The sequence below is a fragment of the Cryptotermes secundus genome, unplaced genomic scaffold, assembly GCF_002891405.2.
Source record: "Cryptotermes secundus unplaced genomic scaffold, Csec_1.0 scaffold152, whole genome shotgun sequence".
Taxonomy (NCBI): domain Eukaryota; kingdom Metazoa; phylum Arthropoda; class Insecta; order Blattodea; family Kalotermitidae; genus Cryptotermes; species Cryptotermes secundus.
In genome coordinates this window covers 242,375-259,353 of record NW_019720705.1, presented here as the reverse complement: position 1 = coordinate 259,353, position 16,979 = coordinate 242,375, and the positions used below count along the sequence as shown (strand labels likewise).

The window sequence follows — 16,979 nt, the reverse complement described above, 5'->3', positions numbered from 1 at the left end:
TGAGGTTCTCACAGCAGTGGTTATGAAGAGTACTATCTTCTGGGTGTAATGCCATGTAGAGAGTTAATCTCGGAACATAATACTCTACAGCTTTAATCTTAGGTTAACCCATGTAACTGACCTCTTTGGATGGTCTACACAAAATATTTTACTGCATAAAGCTGCAGTTCATAAAACATTATGGGGAGGGAAGTAATATATCTTTAACATTCTAAATATTGTAGAATTGTATTATAGGACCATTAATAACTGCCAACACCTCACTTTATCTACCAGCCGCAGAACTGATATGAAAATTCTTCTACTGAATAATTTCTTCATATGCTTACTACTGTAGAAAGACCAAAGTATATCAAGCAAGACACATAAATAGAAAGCTTTAAAATTTTCACATAATTCATTTACCAAAAAGAATATATTAATTTGTGTGTATATAATGTATATACACACATTACTTACTTACTTACTCATGGAGCTGAGCCCTTCTGGAGGAGCCACCAATTCTGCAGCTACTCAAGAATTTCCTAGCATTTTATGGAACCCGAAGGTTCATCACCGTGTTCACAAGAGCCCTCCACCAGTCCCTATTCTGAGCCAGATCTATCTAATCCATACCATCCCATCCTATCTCTCTAAGATCAATTCTAATATTGTCCACCCACCTATGCCTTGGTCTTCCCTGTGGTCTCTTTCCTTCTGGCTTTCCCACTAATATCCCATACACATTCGTCTCCCCCATTCGTGCTACATGACCTGCCCACCTCATCCTCCTTGACTTGATCATTCTAATTATACTTGGAGAAGAGAACAAGTTATGAAGCTCCTCATTATGCAGTTTTCTACACACACAATATATTTAAATGCTTTCACACTAGCACATTAAAAAATAAATAACTTTTCCCCAAGTGTATGGCCAGACAATAAGTAAACACCTGCTACAGTAAAATGTAACTACTGAAGAAAATGTTTCAATACAAGAATATCATCCTGAGTATTAAATAAAATTATAATACAGAAGGAAAAATATCACTGCCCCCTTAAATTTTATTTATAAAATTACATGTTGATAATTGGTTTCATAACAATTGTAATTCTTTTATACATAATATAATTGATCCATTTCTACACATTACACTTCTCTGCATACTGAAAATATGACAATGTTCAGAAACCATTTCTCAAAACATAACATCAAGTAACACAAGTTCTTTAACATTTTACCAAGTTTGTATTCATCGGTATAGGCATAACAGTTGTTATACTTTTAAGATGTTCCTCTTCAGACTAACATTGTTATGTAGAAGTAGAATAAAAGTTACAGCAATTTTAAGTTATATTTTTAAAATTCAATAAAAGTTGTTCACATATCATTAATGGAAAATTTTTCGCTTTTGTAACACTGAATAGAATATACATATATATTTATAAGAGCATAATTGTTTTAAAATGGCTGTAATTGAATACTGAAATTAAAATGTTTAATTGGTTTCCCTGACAGCAACCATTCAAAGCATAATATGTCTCTCTAATGTCACCTTGCACATTTGTTCGCTACATTAAATGAACGAACAAAGATCTATCAAACAAAATTTTGAATTTATGAGTATAAAATTTATGACTTCATCAGACATCTCTTAAACTGTATTAAATTACAGCCATTTCCAAATAATAATTTCTTCTCATTGTCCCGCTTGCTTATGTTACTATGTTAGCAATCAAACGAATTGCATTGTTAGGTATGTGATACAGATGTAAATGATCAATTGTATTAAATGACTACAAGGGCTAATTGTTGGTTATAATATTGTAACAAAACCTTTGTTTGGCTCTATTACATCAACAGTCTGAGACCATTAATATTTTTAGTGATCTGGTTTTTTGCATTATCTTAAATGTGATATAGATACATGTATTACTTCCACATGGAGATGGATAAGATCGATGAAAAACCCTCTTCACTCCTCATCATGACAACCATATCTCAACTGGCATTTCCAGCTGACAAAGGGGAATGAAAGCTCGTAGACTGCTGTCATAAATCCTGCATTAATTTCTGCCTCAAAGTTAAAATAATCCCTTTAATAGAAGGTTTTTTAAATAACTGCTGTCAGTTCTCTGTGAAATCCACAAAATCCAGTATGAACTTGTGAAAACATGGAAGTGGAAGCAGAATCACTCAGGGATAGTTCTAGGAAAAGGAGTGCAGGCTGCTAAAATAGTCTGCATGAGCACTAAAGCAGTAATCTTACTAATGCAAAAGTTGATGATTTCCTTTCAAAGAACTCCCTAGGCATCTGCTGCAACCGCTGCACCATTATGACCCTGATTTCTTCATCCAATCCAAATCTACAAATGGGTTTCAGCTGAAAAACCTCAATTAGTACAAAGTAGTATTTGAAGAGAAACAGACGGATATACACACAGAAATCGTCGCTATAACATACCCATTCAACAAAAATCTGATAATGATTAGTTAACAAAAAATAAATATAATGTAAAGAAAATTGAAAATAATTCTTACTGTGAGTGACTACCAAAAACCTAAAAAGACTGGTAGGACTGTCTTATGGGATACAGAACTGACAGACCAAAATGAAGGTGCTCAAGCAAAATATATGCCAAGTTGGTGATTACAAATTTCAAACAACCACTGTAAGAAACTATGAAATGGGTATACATTGGTTTAGAATGTGGCAACTACAAAACTGCAGTCCATTCTCTCATCAAATTCTACCACATTTCAAATGTTGGCTGTGGAAGCATATGCTTATTAATGCCTTCTGAATATTCTGATCAGTTCTATTATAAAATGATCTTGGGACAAATATAAATTTTTAACACTTGATGCAAGGACTCACCAAGGGTCCAAAACTTGTGGATGGAGAGATATAGATAGAAACATACACAGACTCATAGATAGATAAGGACAGACAGAGAGAGAGAGACATATTTTGATAATAGTTTTAACAATAAGATAAATTAAAATTTACAATAAAGAATAATTATAAAATTGGATAGTTATGGACTGCATCTGAGAGACAGAGGGAATGTATGGCAGTTTCAAAATCTGTTCATTCAGTATGATCCTTCCATCATGGGTCTCCCTAGGATGTTCCTGTGTAGCCAGCAGCCTCTGAAGGTATCCACAGTGCATCTCTATGTACAGCTGGTATTGCAGCCTGGTAGTCCGATGCATGGCAGTAGGGGTAATAGTAGTTTGTGAAGTGTCTTGGTTAAATGGTTCCAGAAGGCTCTGACTGCGGGGCAGTCAAAGAACATGTGGTCTATGGTTCCTGAGTACCAAGAGCAGTCGTTGGAGTCTCATTTACTTCATTGGTGCAGCTGTTGCGCTGTAATGATTCTGTTGTGTAATATCCTCCCAGCAATGCCTCTGTCTTTGCTGAGGATGGGGTGGTGATAGACTGCTCGCCAGATGGGTGTACCCAAATGCCAGTTGCATGTTCCTTTATGGTTAACAGGAATCTTCTGCATGTTGTTTTTCTGGTTATGGGGAGTGCAATCAATCTGCNTACAATCTGCCATTTGGTTGTTTGATGGCAAAGCTAAGGGAGGGTGATGTCAGCAAACTGATCTGCAGTGATAGCAGATAAAGGCTTCTGCTGTTTTAAGTTTGATGCGAGTCTACGGACAGTAGGTATGGTACAGCAGTCCATGTTGATGTCTTCTATATGCTTCCAGCGATCATTCTCCATGAGGAGGTCATCTAAAGAAAACATTTCATGTGGTCCAGGCTTTGTCAAAAACCAGGGTGTGGCCAGGGATCTGTGGAGTTTCATATGGGGCTGCATCTTAGGTTTGCAAGAGAATAACTGTTGGCATTAACGTTGTCCCGGGCTTCAAGTGCATTGACATAAACAGGTGGCACTGCTTGGAAGCATGGTTGGGTCCAATTTTAGTTTAAGCATGTCCTCTGCATGAAGGACTGACATATATATTCTGATGTTCCACGTTTGAAAGTACCATGCATTCTATCACTGCTTGCAATGAAATTCTGCGAGAAAGAGAAACACAGGGTTTTGATACAGGTGGGGAGGTGAGGCACACCTATTCTTCTATCTTCCAGCCTCCCATACATAAGTTCAGATCCTACCAGTGACACCCCTGTCAGATGAACCTGACCATCTGTTTATGCACTGTGTCGAGGACCGCAGTGGGTGGGGGAAGAATAGTCGGTACTTGTGCCAATTTAGAGCCTCCTAGCTGGTTGAGTCTCAGTTTTCCTTCCTGATAAGAAATAGCTGGTGGAACTTTCTCCCATTGGGTTAGCATTTCCCAAATTTTTTCCTATGAAAAGTCCAGTTGACTGCGGCACATTTAATGTTGCTCCTGACAGTGCAGCATAAGCCATGAAGTTACAACCGCTCTTGGCTACCACTTCTTGTAACCGTTTTTTGCCACTTCTTATGACCACTGCCTATCTATTATTGTATTTATTTATTTATTTGCCCGCTTCGGTAGAACACTTGACTCATTTATTTGCCCGCTTCGGTAGATCACTTGACTCATTTATTTGCCCGCTTCGATAGAACACTTGAATCTTCTCAGGGTTGTATCACGGTAATAACTGGGGCAACACGGAGACTACACATTAAAAGCTAGTCCACTGAAAGAAATAAAATACTCTATTTTCTGCTTAATCACAAATTGTTTATTTCAGAAGCAAACACTATATCTTTATTGGCAAGTACGGAGTAATGTGCCCCTTTATTATTATCAAAGATTAACCGAACTAAATAAAGAATGTTAAATTTAGATAAACTTGGAGAGACCAGCTCAATGACGTCTGCCTCTGGGGAATTCTAAGTGCCAAGTCCCTCTGCCCACTCTATTCTGCGGGAGCGCCACTTCATCCACTGTATAGGATTTGAACCGACGGCCTTTCTCCCAGACAAGAATAGTTTCCTAATGGCTGATTTTAACTACCAATTCATCATACCATCAGTACTAGACAATCACATTACTAACTTTTAGAATAAAGAGATCCAAAGATATTGAACCCAGAACCCTACATGTGAAAGCGGTTATTTCTTAGTTTAGGGTCTAATTACACCCTTCAGAAGACACTTTTATAACAGCTACCCTATTAGCAAAACAAGATTTACATGTTCGGCAAACTACAGACATGCCTTTTCATAATTGCCTTGACCCTTTTGCGGTCACCCAAGCTGCAGGTAACAAAACAAGGCAGTTGCTCCTGTCTAAATGTGAAAAGCAAGTCATAACTTCTTAATGGATGGGTCTCCCTAATAAATCAGTCACTCTAGTGAAATGGCTAAAGGGGAATATAGCGTCCATTAAAGAGTTTTAAAAGGTTTGGACTGTTACAAAGTTTTGTAATAGATGTGGGAACTCTTCATCTTTGGTGATGAAGACCGTGATGTCAACTGCATATGCACTGGTCACAAGAGATCTGTTGATTGAGGATGGTACTGGAAGTCCATAATCTTGAAAGGTATTGTTCCACATTAAAATGAAGGGTTCAGTGGTGAGTGTGAACAGTGGACCTGAGAGGGAGTCTGCTTACTATACTCCTTTGGCATATTTGAAGGGAGTTGTGAGCGTACCATAAATCTTGACCATCCATTTTTCAACGTGGTACACAGTTTTGATGTTTCTAATAAAGGTCATACCAAAGCCAATTTTTTTCATGATGTGAAAGATATATGGGTATTCTACAGTCATAAGCAGAGGCTTGATTGAAAGATATAACTGCAAGAGGCAGATCCTTCTGGATGGCCATAGTCTATGAAATCTCTGACACAATGGCGGTTGGTGTCAATCGTTTTGTTGGGTACACAGTAATTTTGATCGGTGGTGAGGGTGGGGAGCACTGACGTTATGCTGCTTGCTAGGCATGTCATTAGTTCATAGTCCGTAGCAGCGTCATCAGCAGCGACTTGAAGCACAGAGCAAATGATGCTCGACATGGTTCAAGTTTGTATAGCAACAGGCAACAGGCGTGGTTTGAACGGCTGTTGTACTGCGATGTGGAAAGCAAATGGAAAAACTACAACATTATCACTTTTCCTGGATAGTCTCTTTCCAAAAACAGAGACACCATGTATGCGAAACAGAACACAAGGAAGAAGACGTAAGAAGATGTTGGATGACTTTGGGGACAGAAGAGGATATTTTTATTTGAAGGAGAAAGCTCTAGATCGCATTAAGTGGAGGAACTGTTTTGGAAGAGACTGTGGACCTGTCATCTGACAGATTACTGATGAATGAATGAATTCTGTAATATTATTATCGACCTTCTGTGTGACAGAAATGTATGGTCTCCTTTTTTTGTGACCAGGATAATTACTCCATTGAGCACTAAAGAAGGCGGGTTTTCTTCTTGCATACTGGTGTTTGCTAACCATAGCAGAAAAGGGCCCAGTGCAAGATTTTGATGAACAGCATGCATTCTAATACAAACTGTTTCCTGGGAGATGGTAAGTTCCAGGGGGAGGGGGGGGGAGGAGAGGAGAGTACAGGGTAGTGTGGACAGCACTGAGGAAATCTAAAGACAGAAGGGGCAATTTGGCCCAGCCACACATCCTCTTATGCTTCAGAGTATTTACCTATGTCCTTCTTCACAGCTATCCAGATTGCTTTTATTTGATTCTGATGCCTTGTAACCGTACGCATCCTTCACGGAGGTGTCTTATTTGTTTGTGCATAGCGATTGGGTTTGGCTGTGGAAATGAGATGCCCCGGAGGGATCATGGTCCACTGAACTGGCCTTTTGTTGCGAGGGACAGAAGGGAGGTTGGTGAGTCCATTGCACTCAAGGGGGTGTAGGTATACCTTCTTTCGTCCGTGCCTGTGGGGGTGGAGGACCTGTGGATAGAAGCTTCGAGAAGGTATGCAGACCGGAAGGGGTCCATGCGTTTGGTCATGAAGCCCTCCCAGTGGAAGGTTCGGGATGGCTGTAAGAACGTGGTTTCTGGGAGGAGTGGCGGTGGTAATTGAGTAGTGGGTGAGTAGAAGCCAGGGAGTGAGGGTGTTCATGTGGAACCTGTGCTGAGGGATTAACCGATCGAGCCCGCATCCAAAACGATGTAAGCGAGCCAACACCCGTGTACCCCTGGGATACAAGACTCATAACCGCTGAATTTAGCCGAGGCACTACCCCGTGAAGAAGTAAAGTGTGTGGGGGAGGGTGTAGCCTGTTTATCGTAATGCATACATTTTGCCCCTTTGATTACTTGAGTTAAAGCTTTGCAATAGGTCCTTGATTGGCTATTACATTTACTGCATTTTTAAGGTAACAAACTCCAAATAAAAACTGTACTGTTAAGAATTAATCTATTTGTACTCAGATTTTTGAAATAGATGGTGTACTGATATACACTTAGTTTACGTGTCTTTCAGAAAGTATTTCAATATTTTCACAAGTTCACTTGTGTGACTTTATATTCAGCTCTTAAAAGCAATAGAAACTTTTGACGAAAACTGTACATTGCAACATGTGAATTATAACCACCTGACCATGCTTTGGAGACAGCTACCCAAGCAAAAGAAGTCACCATAAACACAAACATTGACTTTCTATAAGACAGTTCTGCTGTTCGAAGAACAAGAAGAGAGACGACCTATTATACAAAAAAAAAAATTACTTCTGAGACTCAACTGTTAGGGTCTGCTGAAACAGGAAGTTCAGATGGCCAGTTCAATCTGTTTCAGTCTTTATACCATTTGTCTTGCGTTTCTTATATCTACTCTCACAACATAAGGACACATCATCATGAATTTCAAAAGACCATGCATGGACAAACAAGACTGAATACAAGACATTTTACATTTATTTATCATTTCATGGATCCAATCATCTCCCCGTAGGGCTGGATATAAAACATGTCACATATTACAAATTCATGATGACTACATATATTCATCTTTAGTCCAATAAAATATAAAATCAAGCCTGAGACAGAATAGCTCAAGTTGTCAGGACAACACACATAGGTCATGGAAAAACCACAATCAAATTCACAACTTGCCATTCCACACACACTGGAAAGCCACATCATCCAAACAGTACAAGTTATGAAGCTCCTCATTATGCAGTTTTCTCCAACCTCCTGTCACTTCATCTCTCTTTGGTCCAAATATTCTCCTCACTCTGTTCTCAAACAGCCTCAGTCTATGTTCCTCTTACATTATAAAATATTAAAATTCATAACAAAAAACAGACATCATACATACTACTATACTTACAACAGGCAAGTCTCAACAATGTATAATTCACACAGTCAATCATAGGAATCTGGGGAAAAACTCTGACGAAGCCAACAAGGAAAATCACATTAAAGAAATAACCCCATTTCTATCCTACTACGGGGTCTACAAACAAGCTCAACTAATGTATCAGTCAAACAGAGGAGTCCACCATGATAACACAAATGACAGGTCCATGATTTGTTTCCAACCCCCATGAGGTGTCAAAATGAGGACAATTGATAGGTTGGGCAAACAACAATGTGCACCAATTCACCCATGATATGACTGGCAAAAGACAAAAGGTTGCACCCCATAAAAACAAAGACTTGGTTCCCTATAGCGTTTTCATGGCATATTCTGGCAGCTGCTAGTGCTTTGCTGGTGGCAGAAACTAACTGATACTACCAACAATACTTCTTTTACCTTCACAAGAGATCTTCTTCAGTGCCTGGTGTTAGCAAATCTGAAACGTTTCTGTCTCTAGCAATTGTTATTTATGGACATCACACACGACACCTGAAAGACAACCGATTACTAAACAGCTGTTTCTACCCTTTTATGGGAAAAAAAGTGAAAGGTTTCTTCATATTCTTAATTTTCTCCACTTTTCAAACAATGGCAATGCTCTTAACAATAATGACCCAAACTATGACTACAGAAACTAAGACACATTTTTGACTTCCTGAAAGAATAATATTCAAAAGCTTTTTTTCAAGGGGGATAATTTTTAAAAACGCAGGACAGACGTGTTTCAGAATAAAACTTTATAAATTGTGTTACACGCCTGGCTACACATAAAATACTACTCATCTTAGGCTCTGCTTGCTGCCTGCTTCTTGAAGGTTCCTTGTTTGACTCTCTCTTCGACACTGATGATGTTACCTCTGAAACATCTGTGGACAGCTACTAGATTACACATCATTACATTCAAAAGCTCTGTTTACAACCTACCTCTTGCTGGTTTCTTTCTTGGTTTACGCTTTGACTCTTAAGACGCAGGCAGTACACTCCTACAAAATGTCAGTGAACATCCACTGGACTATATGGTGTTACATACAAGATGACAGTACTTTTTACAGGCTCTTTATCTCACCTGAATCTTGCCAGTAATTCACATGGCTTGCTCTTCCACCCCGAAGATGGAGGCAGTACATTTGTCCAAAATGTTGGTGGATTCTACCAGACTATACAGCATTACAGACCAAAAGGAAGTACTCTTCATGCCACAGAAGACGGTGCCCATAAAGATTTGTTTTTCATGTATCCTGCAGGACAATCCAGAGTCATACCAAGGAAGCCAGCTTATGGTATGTCAGGTCACCTGTAACTACAGTTTAAAGACCACTTCTACTATAAAGCAATTAACGACTACATGACCATCTTGAGAGTATGAGAGGGAAAACAAAAAGGAGTACAGAGAGAAATAAAATTTAAGCTGGAACTGAAAATAGAGAAACAATTACAGAGGTTTGGCCGGATAGAATAAAGATTCTGAGAAGGGGAGTAGAATTTAGAGCAGGGAATGAGAGACCCACTGAAAAGTCCATTACAAGATGGTTTACTTATGAGTAGATACTGGAAAATATCAAAATGAGAGGAAAGAGCCGGAAAGGAATCAAAAATGAAAGACTGTGGGATGAAGGAAAAGGCTGGAAATTTTTCTGTCCATCAACCAGTATAAAAAGGGAATGACAGCAGAAGGAGATGGAACATCTTATATTCTTCTGTTAGACACATAACACAAAACTTAAACACTGATTTCATATCTATATTGACTGCTTTCTCAAATAAGTTTTATCCCAAAAGATTCTGTATTAACCATCCATACACAAGTGTTCCACATTCAAGTTTTAAAATGACTGACAGCTCTGTCATCTTCCTGATTTATCTTCTTCTCCCCTTGCATCTTTCTGTCATATACACACTGTCAGTATTCATATTCAGGAAGCATACAGAATCAATTTATAAACTACATTAATTTTATTGGTTTGTGTATGTGTAATTTTTTGTGACACAAAAAATATGGTTAAATAAAAAAAAGCATTCAGTTACAAACTGAACTACAATAGCACTGAACATTATTGCATCTTTTGTACTGTTTTTAGATCACTGTGGGCAAAAAATACAAATCTTGTGACCTGATGACTGAAAAATTGTCTGCTGCTAGGTAACATCTTGATAAACAAGCAAGCCATTGCTATGCAACAGCTTGCTCGCAACAATCAAAGACCTGTTGGGAATGATATTTTTATGCAATCTGTCCTGAGGCTATATAACTAGAGCCTCCAGATAAATGAGTCAGTGATGGTTAAGAGGCCGTGAGTTGCGCTTGACAGTCAGCTGGGAACCAGCTACATGGAAGCAGAAGAACACTCAGTGTTGGAAGCTGTTATCTAGCATTGTTTGGTGAAGACACAGACACCTTATGTTTGCAGTAGCAATGTGGAAAGTGTGTAGATCCATGAAACTGTTATACTTACCTATAGTTATGAGTTATAACCTTGCATTAAATCCAATTACCAATCCTAAACCCATGAGTAGTCACTAACACGTGACAATATGTTCCAGTCATTGCTGTACAATCATTTGAAGACAACAAAACTGAAGCACAGACAGCATACAGCATACTGGAAAGTATCAAACTGCCTAAATGCAGTTTCATTCTGGCAGGAATTGTTAACTGTTTAAAACCATAAATTACAGTACTGTAACGTGGATGGCCAGAGCGTTGCTAAGTAATGGACTGGTTAAACGCACATGATACATGCTTGCAACGATGGAACGAGGTTACATAACCCGCTTCTAGGCAAGAGCTCAATAAACAGACTTCTGTGAGGCGCAATGATGTCACACTGTAACAGTACCATCATGTGACTTGTTTTCTGTGTTGTCCATTCAGTGCCTATATAATGGATATCTATTTAAAGTAGAGTCAGAGTGTGTGTGTGTGTGAAGAGTTCAGGAGAGCTCAAAACAATTGAGGGTCTTGTGTAGAGTGTTTACAAAAAAGTGCGTAGAATACCTGATGTGTTTTTTATAATTACAGCAATCTTGAAAGTGTTACATTTATTTGTAGTTACAACTAGTGAATATTCAACTGATTTACCAATACAAACATGCGTCTTTGTCACTAAAACTCGTGACAATATTTTGTGGGGGCTTTCGGAAGTCTTGGAACCAGAATTTCAACTCACTGTGAATATTATTCTGAATAAAAGTTTATTACATTATTTACAAACTGCAATTATTTTACATTATTAACATCTGTACAAATAGTTTTATCCATATATATACACATAAAGGTCAATGCTTAAAAGGATTCAAAATGAAAACTGATGTGTGAGCTCTGATTACTACAATTTCACAAAACTGACCTCTTCATCTGAGCCATCGGTACTGTCTCTTCTATGCCTATCCAGAACACCTTCAATCTCTGTCTCCCAGATTTTACTGTTGTCTCCAGTCCCAAATTCTGACTTGTTCTCATCAGCAGACACCAAATCTTTCTCCTGCAATCCTCTAGTATATTCTGCAACTACTTCCAAGCCCTGAATTTGGATGTGTTCTACCTTTGATTCACTTAATACGGCTTTCTCTCTTAATTGCAGTTCCACTGCATGATTTTCTCTTAATGGCTGTTGAGGAAGTCCACTCGTGGCAGAAACATTCTCATCCACCTGCTGAATCAAACACCATTTGTTAGTTATCAAAATAACATTTCTTTTTATCATCTGTCCCAATAACAATAACAAAACATATGTAGTAACATATACAGCGTACATCCCAAACTCTGGGTGAAACCCTGGCATCATTTATCCAGAGATTTTCCATGTTTAATCTCAGTTCCTCGAAGGAAATGTAAGAATTCTATGAGTATTTTTCAAAACCATACCTGGAAATTAACATTCTCCTACTTGCTATGGTAATACTATGACATAAAACAAAAACAAACTCCGTGGTTTTAGTCCACAAGTGAACTACACAGACCAAGAGACTGCCACTTGTTGGCGAAGTTACTGCCAACTTCAGTGGACAGAGGGTGTCGCGTGACCAGCGCAACAAATCCCCAGGGCCATTAATTTCGGTTTTCTAGACTGAAGCCACTATTTCCTAGAAATAGCTCAATTATCCTCACGAGGCTGAGTGGACCCCATTCCAGACCCTTTACTTCTCAGAAAATCTGGTAACACCAGGAATCGAACCCGAACCTCTGGATCTGTAGCCAGGAGCTCTGACCACTAGACCACAGAGGCAAATACTGTGACATACCTAACAATACACAACATTATCTGACATGGGCTTCTGAATGTTCCTACATACCCGTCAAGCAATCTGGTTCACGCAGTTATGATTATGCCTTCTGTTCAGGAGGTGCCAGTTCAAATCGTGGTCAGAAAACCACCTACATTTATGTACCTTATTCTGAGGTTTATCACGGTTCTCCTCACTCCCTCCAGGTAAATACCAGGACATTACCTTAATTAGGCCAACACTGCTTCCTTTCACACAATCTTTCCAATCAGTATTCACTGTCATCCAATTAATCAACACTATACAGTCTGAGATACTAACAGTGTCATTAAATATGCTGCAACCGACTGACCAACTATCTGACAGACTACATGGAGCTTATCCCTTCTTGAGAAGCTCAGAGTTGCCCAGGTATTCAAGAAATTCCTATCATTTTATGGAACCTGGCAGTTTATTTTCTTGTTCACAAGAACCTGCCACTGGCCCTTGTCTTGAACCAGATGAATCCAGGCTCCCAGTCCCACTTCACTTCTTTAAGATCCATTTCAATATTGTCATAAATATGGCTGTTTGCTGGGCAACAGTTCGGCAAACACTGCCTGAAAGCTGGAATAGCAAAGTACAGAGGAAGTCCATTTGCTAGGCAACGGCTCACTAAAATGCATTATCATGTCAACGAAGATTCAACAGAGGTTTCAATGGATACAGGAGACCAAAAGATGAACTATTCGGTGCGGTGGTTTCTATTTGGTTCTCTCAAAGTTATAAAAGACAGTTCATTCATGAATGCATTCATAAGAGAAGTCAGGAGGCAGTTCAATTTGTGAGCAGTGATTCATCATAATTAACTGTAAATGTAAAGAAGTACCAATAAATCCAAACTGAATGACATCAAACAAGCATCCATTACCATAGAGCAAGACATTCAACTTCAGTCCACATCAAGAAATAACCTCCTCCTTTCACTGTATCATTTGACTTCATTCACTGGGCTAGAGAAATGCATTTCTGTTGCATTTTTTCATATGTTTACCTTAAAACTGCTTTCTTTTAGGAAAATACCGAGAAAAGAATACACACGAAAAGGGTTAACCACGTTTACAGACTTTAAACATACTTACTGTAAATTGATGACATACTGACAGTGAGTCACCATAGCAACCAGGCACAGGAGGCACAGCTTGGGGCTCAATCTGATCTTCAATTTTCTCATGCATACAATGTATGGACTTCTTCATTGGAGGAGGTACCTGTATTTCTTCTGCTCCATCCCTTTGAACTATAGCAGTGTTTCCACTTGACAATAACTTCTGAATTCCATGAATGTTCGTTATGACCAAACCTGTGTCTGTAGAGGCTGCCGTTTGCATCAGACTACTTAATGCATCATTCAGAACTGAATGCCCTGAAAGCTGCCCCACTTGTCCAACTACATGTTTCACCTGAAAATACATGATCAGACATGTAGTCATATTGTAAAATTCTATAAACCACGGCATTTCATTCTAAGTATAGCCCATATCTGCAAAATTCAATAATGCATGCATTTCACATTTTGCACAGATGTTCACACAGTACACTTATATATTCTTCCAAAATGAGTAGGTCATAAGCAGAACATTTTGTTTGTAAATAATATACATATGGCTATATATTATAAATAAGTAAAGTTAAACACATGTAGGCCCAGGTTCAGCCATCAGGCATTCATGTGGGATCTGTGATGGACAAAGTGGCACTGGGGCAGGATCTTCTCAGATCTTTGTTTTCCTTTACCAATTTTCATTTCACCAATGCTTCAACCTTGCATCTATAATTCAGACCTTGTGCAACAGGCCCCTTTGCAGCTGTAGTAACAAGGGATTTGGTCTCATCTCACCCCAAGAATAAAAAAGGTTAAATCCAGAACAGGCTATGATAATACTATACTAATTTAATATTATATTTCAGCATCCTCTTGCACTGAAGCATCACTTAGTATTCTTCTGTCTATAATGCAACAATATCAATATCGATTTATATGAAACTAATCCACGTTTAATTCACTACAATGTTCATAAAATGTTTAAAAATGTGATTAAAACATATATACATTCTATGCTTACGCGCTACATGTTTCGATCACACCACGCCATTTTCAGGCAACATATTATTAAGGTATCCACTGCACTGTGCACTCTGTCAATAGTACTCTTAAAAGTACGTCATTATTATTAATTTTTATGTTATAGGATGTTTGTTATTCCAGTGTGGCTGCAATACAAAGGATAGGAAAAACAAACATCCTATAACACAGACAGCAAGGTGATCTTATAAGCCTCACTGCAACCACAAGAAATGGGAAGATCGAGCCATATTACAAACCTAAGATCCCTGGAACATGGCTACATTTCACTACTTCATTTATGTAATATTCTCTTGTGAACAATTTTGAAATGTTCAATATGGGAAATTATGATGTCTCTTCCATCTTAATACTATACCAAGGCATTCATTTTTATACATGTTTCATATTAGACTGATACTGCATAACATGAATCAGACAGGTTATCATTCCTCAGAGAAAACCACTGCTCTATACTAACATGTCAATTAGAAATGACTGAGAAACACTGCATTAAGATGGAGTAATTTGCACAATTGAAACATTGAAGAAAGCAGTCTTCTGGGATGTGGCACCATGTAGATGTGGTGTTAACCATCGTTTCAGAGGAACATATCGCCTCCAACTTCAGGGTAGAAGGAAAAATAAGAAATCCGCAAGCAAAGAGACCTCCTGCTTGTACCAGTTCTCACGGTCTCTTTGCTTGCGGATTTCTTGTTTTTCCTTCTACCCTGAAGATGGAGGCGATATGTTCCTCTGAAACGTCGGTTAACACATGTACACGGTGCCACATCCCAGAAGACTGCTTTCTTCATAGTCAGCGCTGTGAAAACCTCAAATCTTACAATTGAAACCTTACTTCCTTAGTATTAAAATTATCTGTAGTCCTGCTGTTATTTACCTCTTGGTGTCTCTGACCAGATATCTCAAGCCCTCCCATATAAAATGGTAGCTTTACTACAGCACCACAGCTTGCACATATGATGACTGCGATGAAGAAAAATGATGCAATTAACACCAGATAATTTGTTCCCCATGGAAGATTTTCTGAAACATACAAATACCTCTAGTTTTTACAAGATTAATAGTTACAGAACTTAGTTTTCTAATTCTTTTCTTGTACCAAAGAAGTTCTTCGTATTTCGTGTTGGAAGCTTTAATGACATTCACACCCCACGAATTTTACTTTATGTTTTGGTGTCTCATAAGTCATCTAATACAACATGTATAGGTACACATTTCTCTGATCATCTTCAGTTAAGAAGAGTCTAAAGAAGGAAGCTTTACCCTTGCTGATTTGTAACTGTGCTCTATTTGCTGCAAGAAAATCACTATTTAATGGTATTTAGGTTCACAATAATACTTCTGAGCAGATATTTAATTTTGATTAATTTTAAAATGATGTAATTAAATGTTCATTGTATAAAAATATTGCCCAAAATTTACTGAAATTAATTATATAAACACTTCTTGTTGCATAGGTTTCTCAGATATATTTAAGCAGTTTTGAAATATAAATAAATATTATATCTTAACAGAAACTTGCTGATTTTACCAGAGCCGTCAGACTATAGTACAATCAAACATGGTTTAAGCATGTTATGAGGCACAAGAGTACAATTCATCATGTCTTAATCCGAAGGGCAATTAACAATTAACAACTGCATATATATCATACTTCACATTTTTCAGAGCTACAAGAGAAAAATGATTATAAAGCCATCATCAGCTTAACCGTTCAGCGTGGTTTGACGTGTATGTTTCGTCAGGTATTTAAATCGTCTGGGGGGGTTCGACGTGTATGTTTCGTCCAGCTGCACACCTATGTTATAACGCCCATAACAATCGATGGTTTTGCTGTAGATTGTTAGATTTTTCGCTGGCCTGTTGTCAGGAGAACTGTATTTAATGACACACGAGTTTAAGAGCGCTAAGTCATCGTTACATATGCCTGTCTTGCAGCAAAGTTCCTGTGGCTATTGCGAGCGGTTTCTTGGTTCTACTGTTATGAATGGCGTGTTTTCTTTGCTATGAAGTTATAAACAGCAGAGACGTGATATGTGCTGTGTTTATAATATCATATTGCCCTGAGCTGGCCACACTAACACACTCAATTGGAATTCTTAGAAGAGGGATGTCCAAAAATTTATTCTTGCATGATCGATTGATTTCGCACAGTATATAGCACCCAGTTCTTAGAAAAACGTCACGAATTAAGGCAGAACACTGTGGTCACCCCCTGAGACGATACGGATGTGTGTGGGGGAGGGAAAAGAACTCATTCCTTCATGTATTATCGCTCCAGTTGACGCCATTTTATCGTACTGACCTTGGTGGTCGTTTCGAGGGATGACCATAAGTATTTTTTTGAGCCAGCTAAGCTCTGCTTTCGTGC

At 38.4% G+C, this 16,979-nt stretch overlaps 1 protein-coding gene across 6 annotated transcripts in view; it reads right to left on the bottom strand.

Annotated features, from left to right (window-relative positions):
- Nucleotides 1–8,142: 8,142 nt before the first annotated feature.
- The window catches only part of LOC111871218, a 31,365-nt gene continuing 22,528 nt past the window's right edge, over nucleotides 8,143–16,979 (bottom strand). For 2 of the 6 annotated variants that reach the window (XM_023864191.2, XM_023864200.2), the window contains exons 5-7: nucleotides 15,486–15,631; nucleotides 13,602–13,922; nucleotides 11,178–11,909 (exon numbers count right to left, since the gene is read on the bottom strand). In XM_023864191.2, coding sequence (XP_023719959.1) covers nucleotides 11,583–11,909; nucleotides 13,602–13,922; nucleotides 15,486–15,631 — 794 coding nt within the window. In that variant the 3' untranslated portion in view covers nucleotides 11,178–11,582. Of the gene's footprint in view, nucleotides 9,557–11,176; nucleotides 11,910–13,601; nucleotides 13,923–15,485; nucleotides 15,632–16,979 lie in introns of those variants that run through there. The other 4 variants (XM_023864172.2, XM_023864182.2, XM_023864163.2 and 1 more) reach the window with 4 other exon arrangements.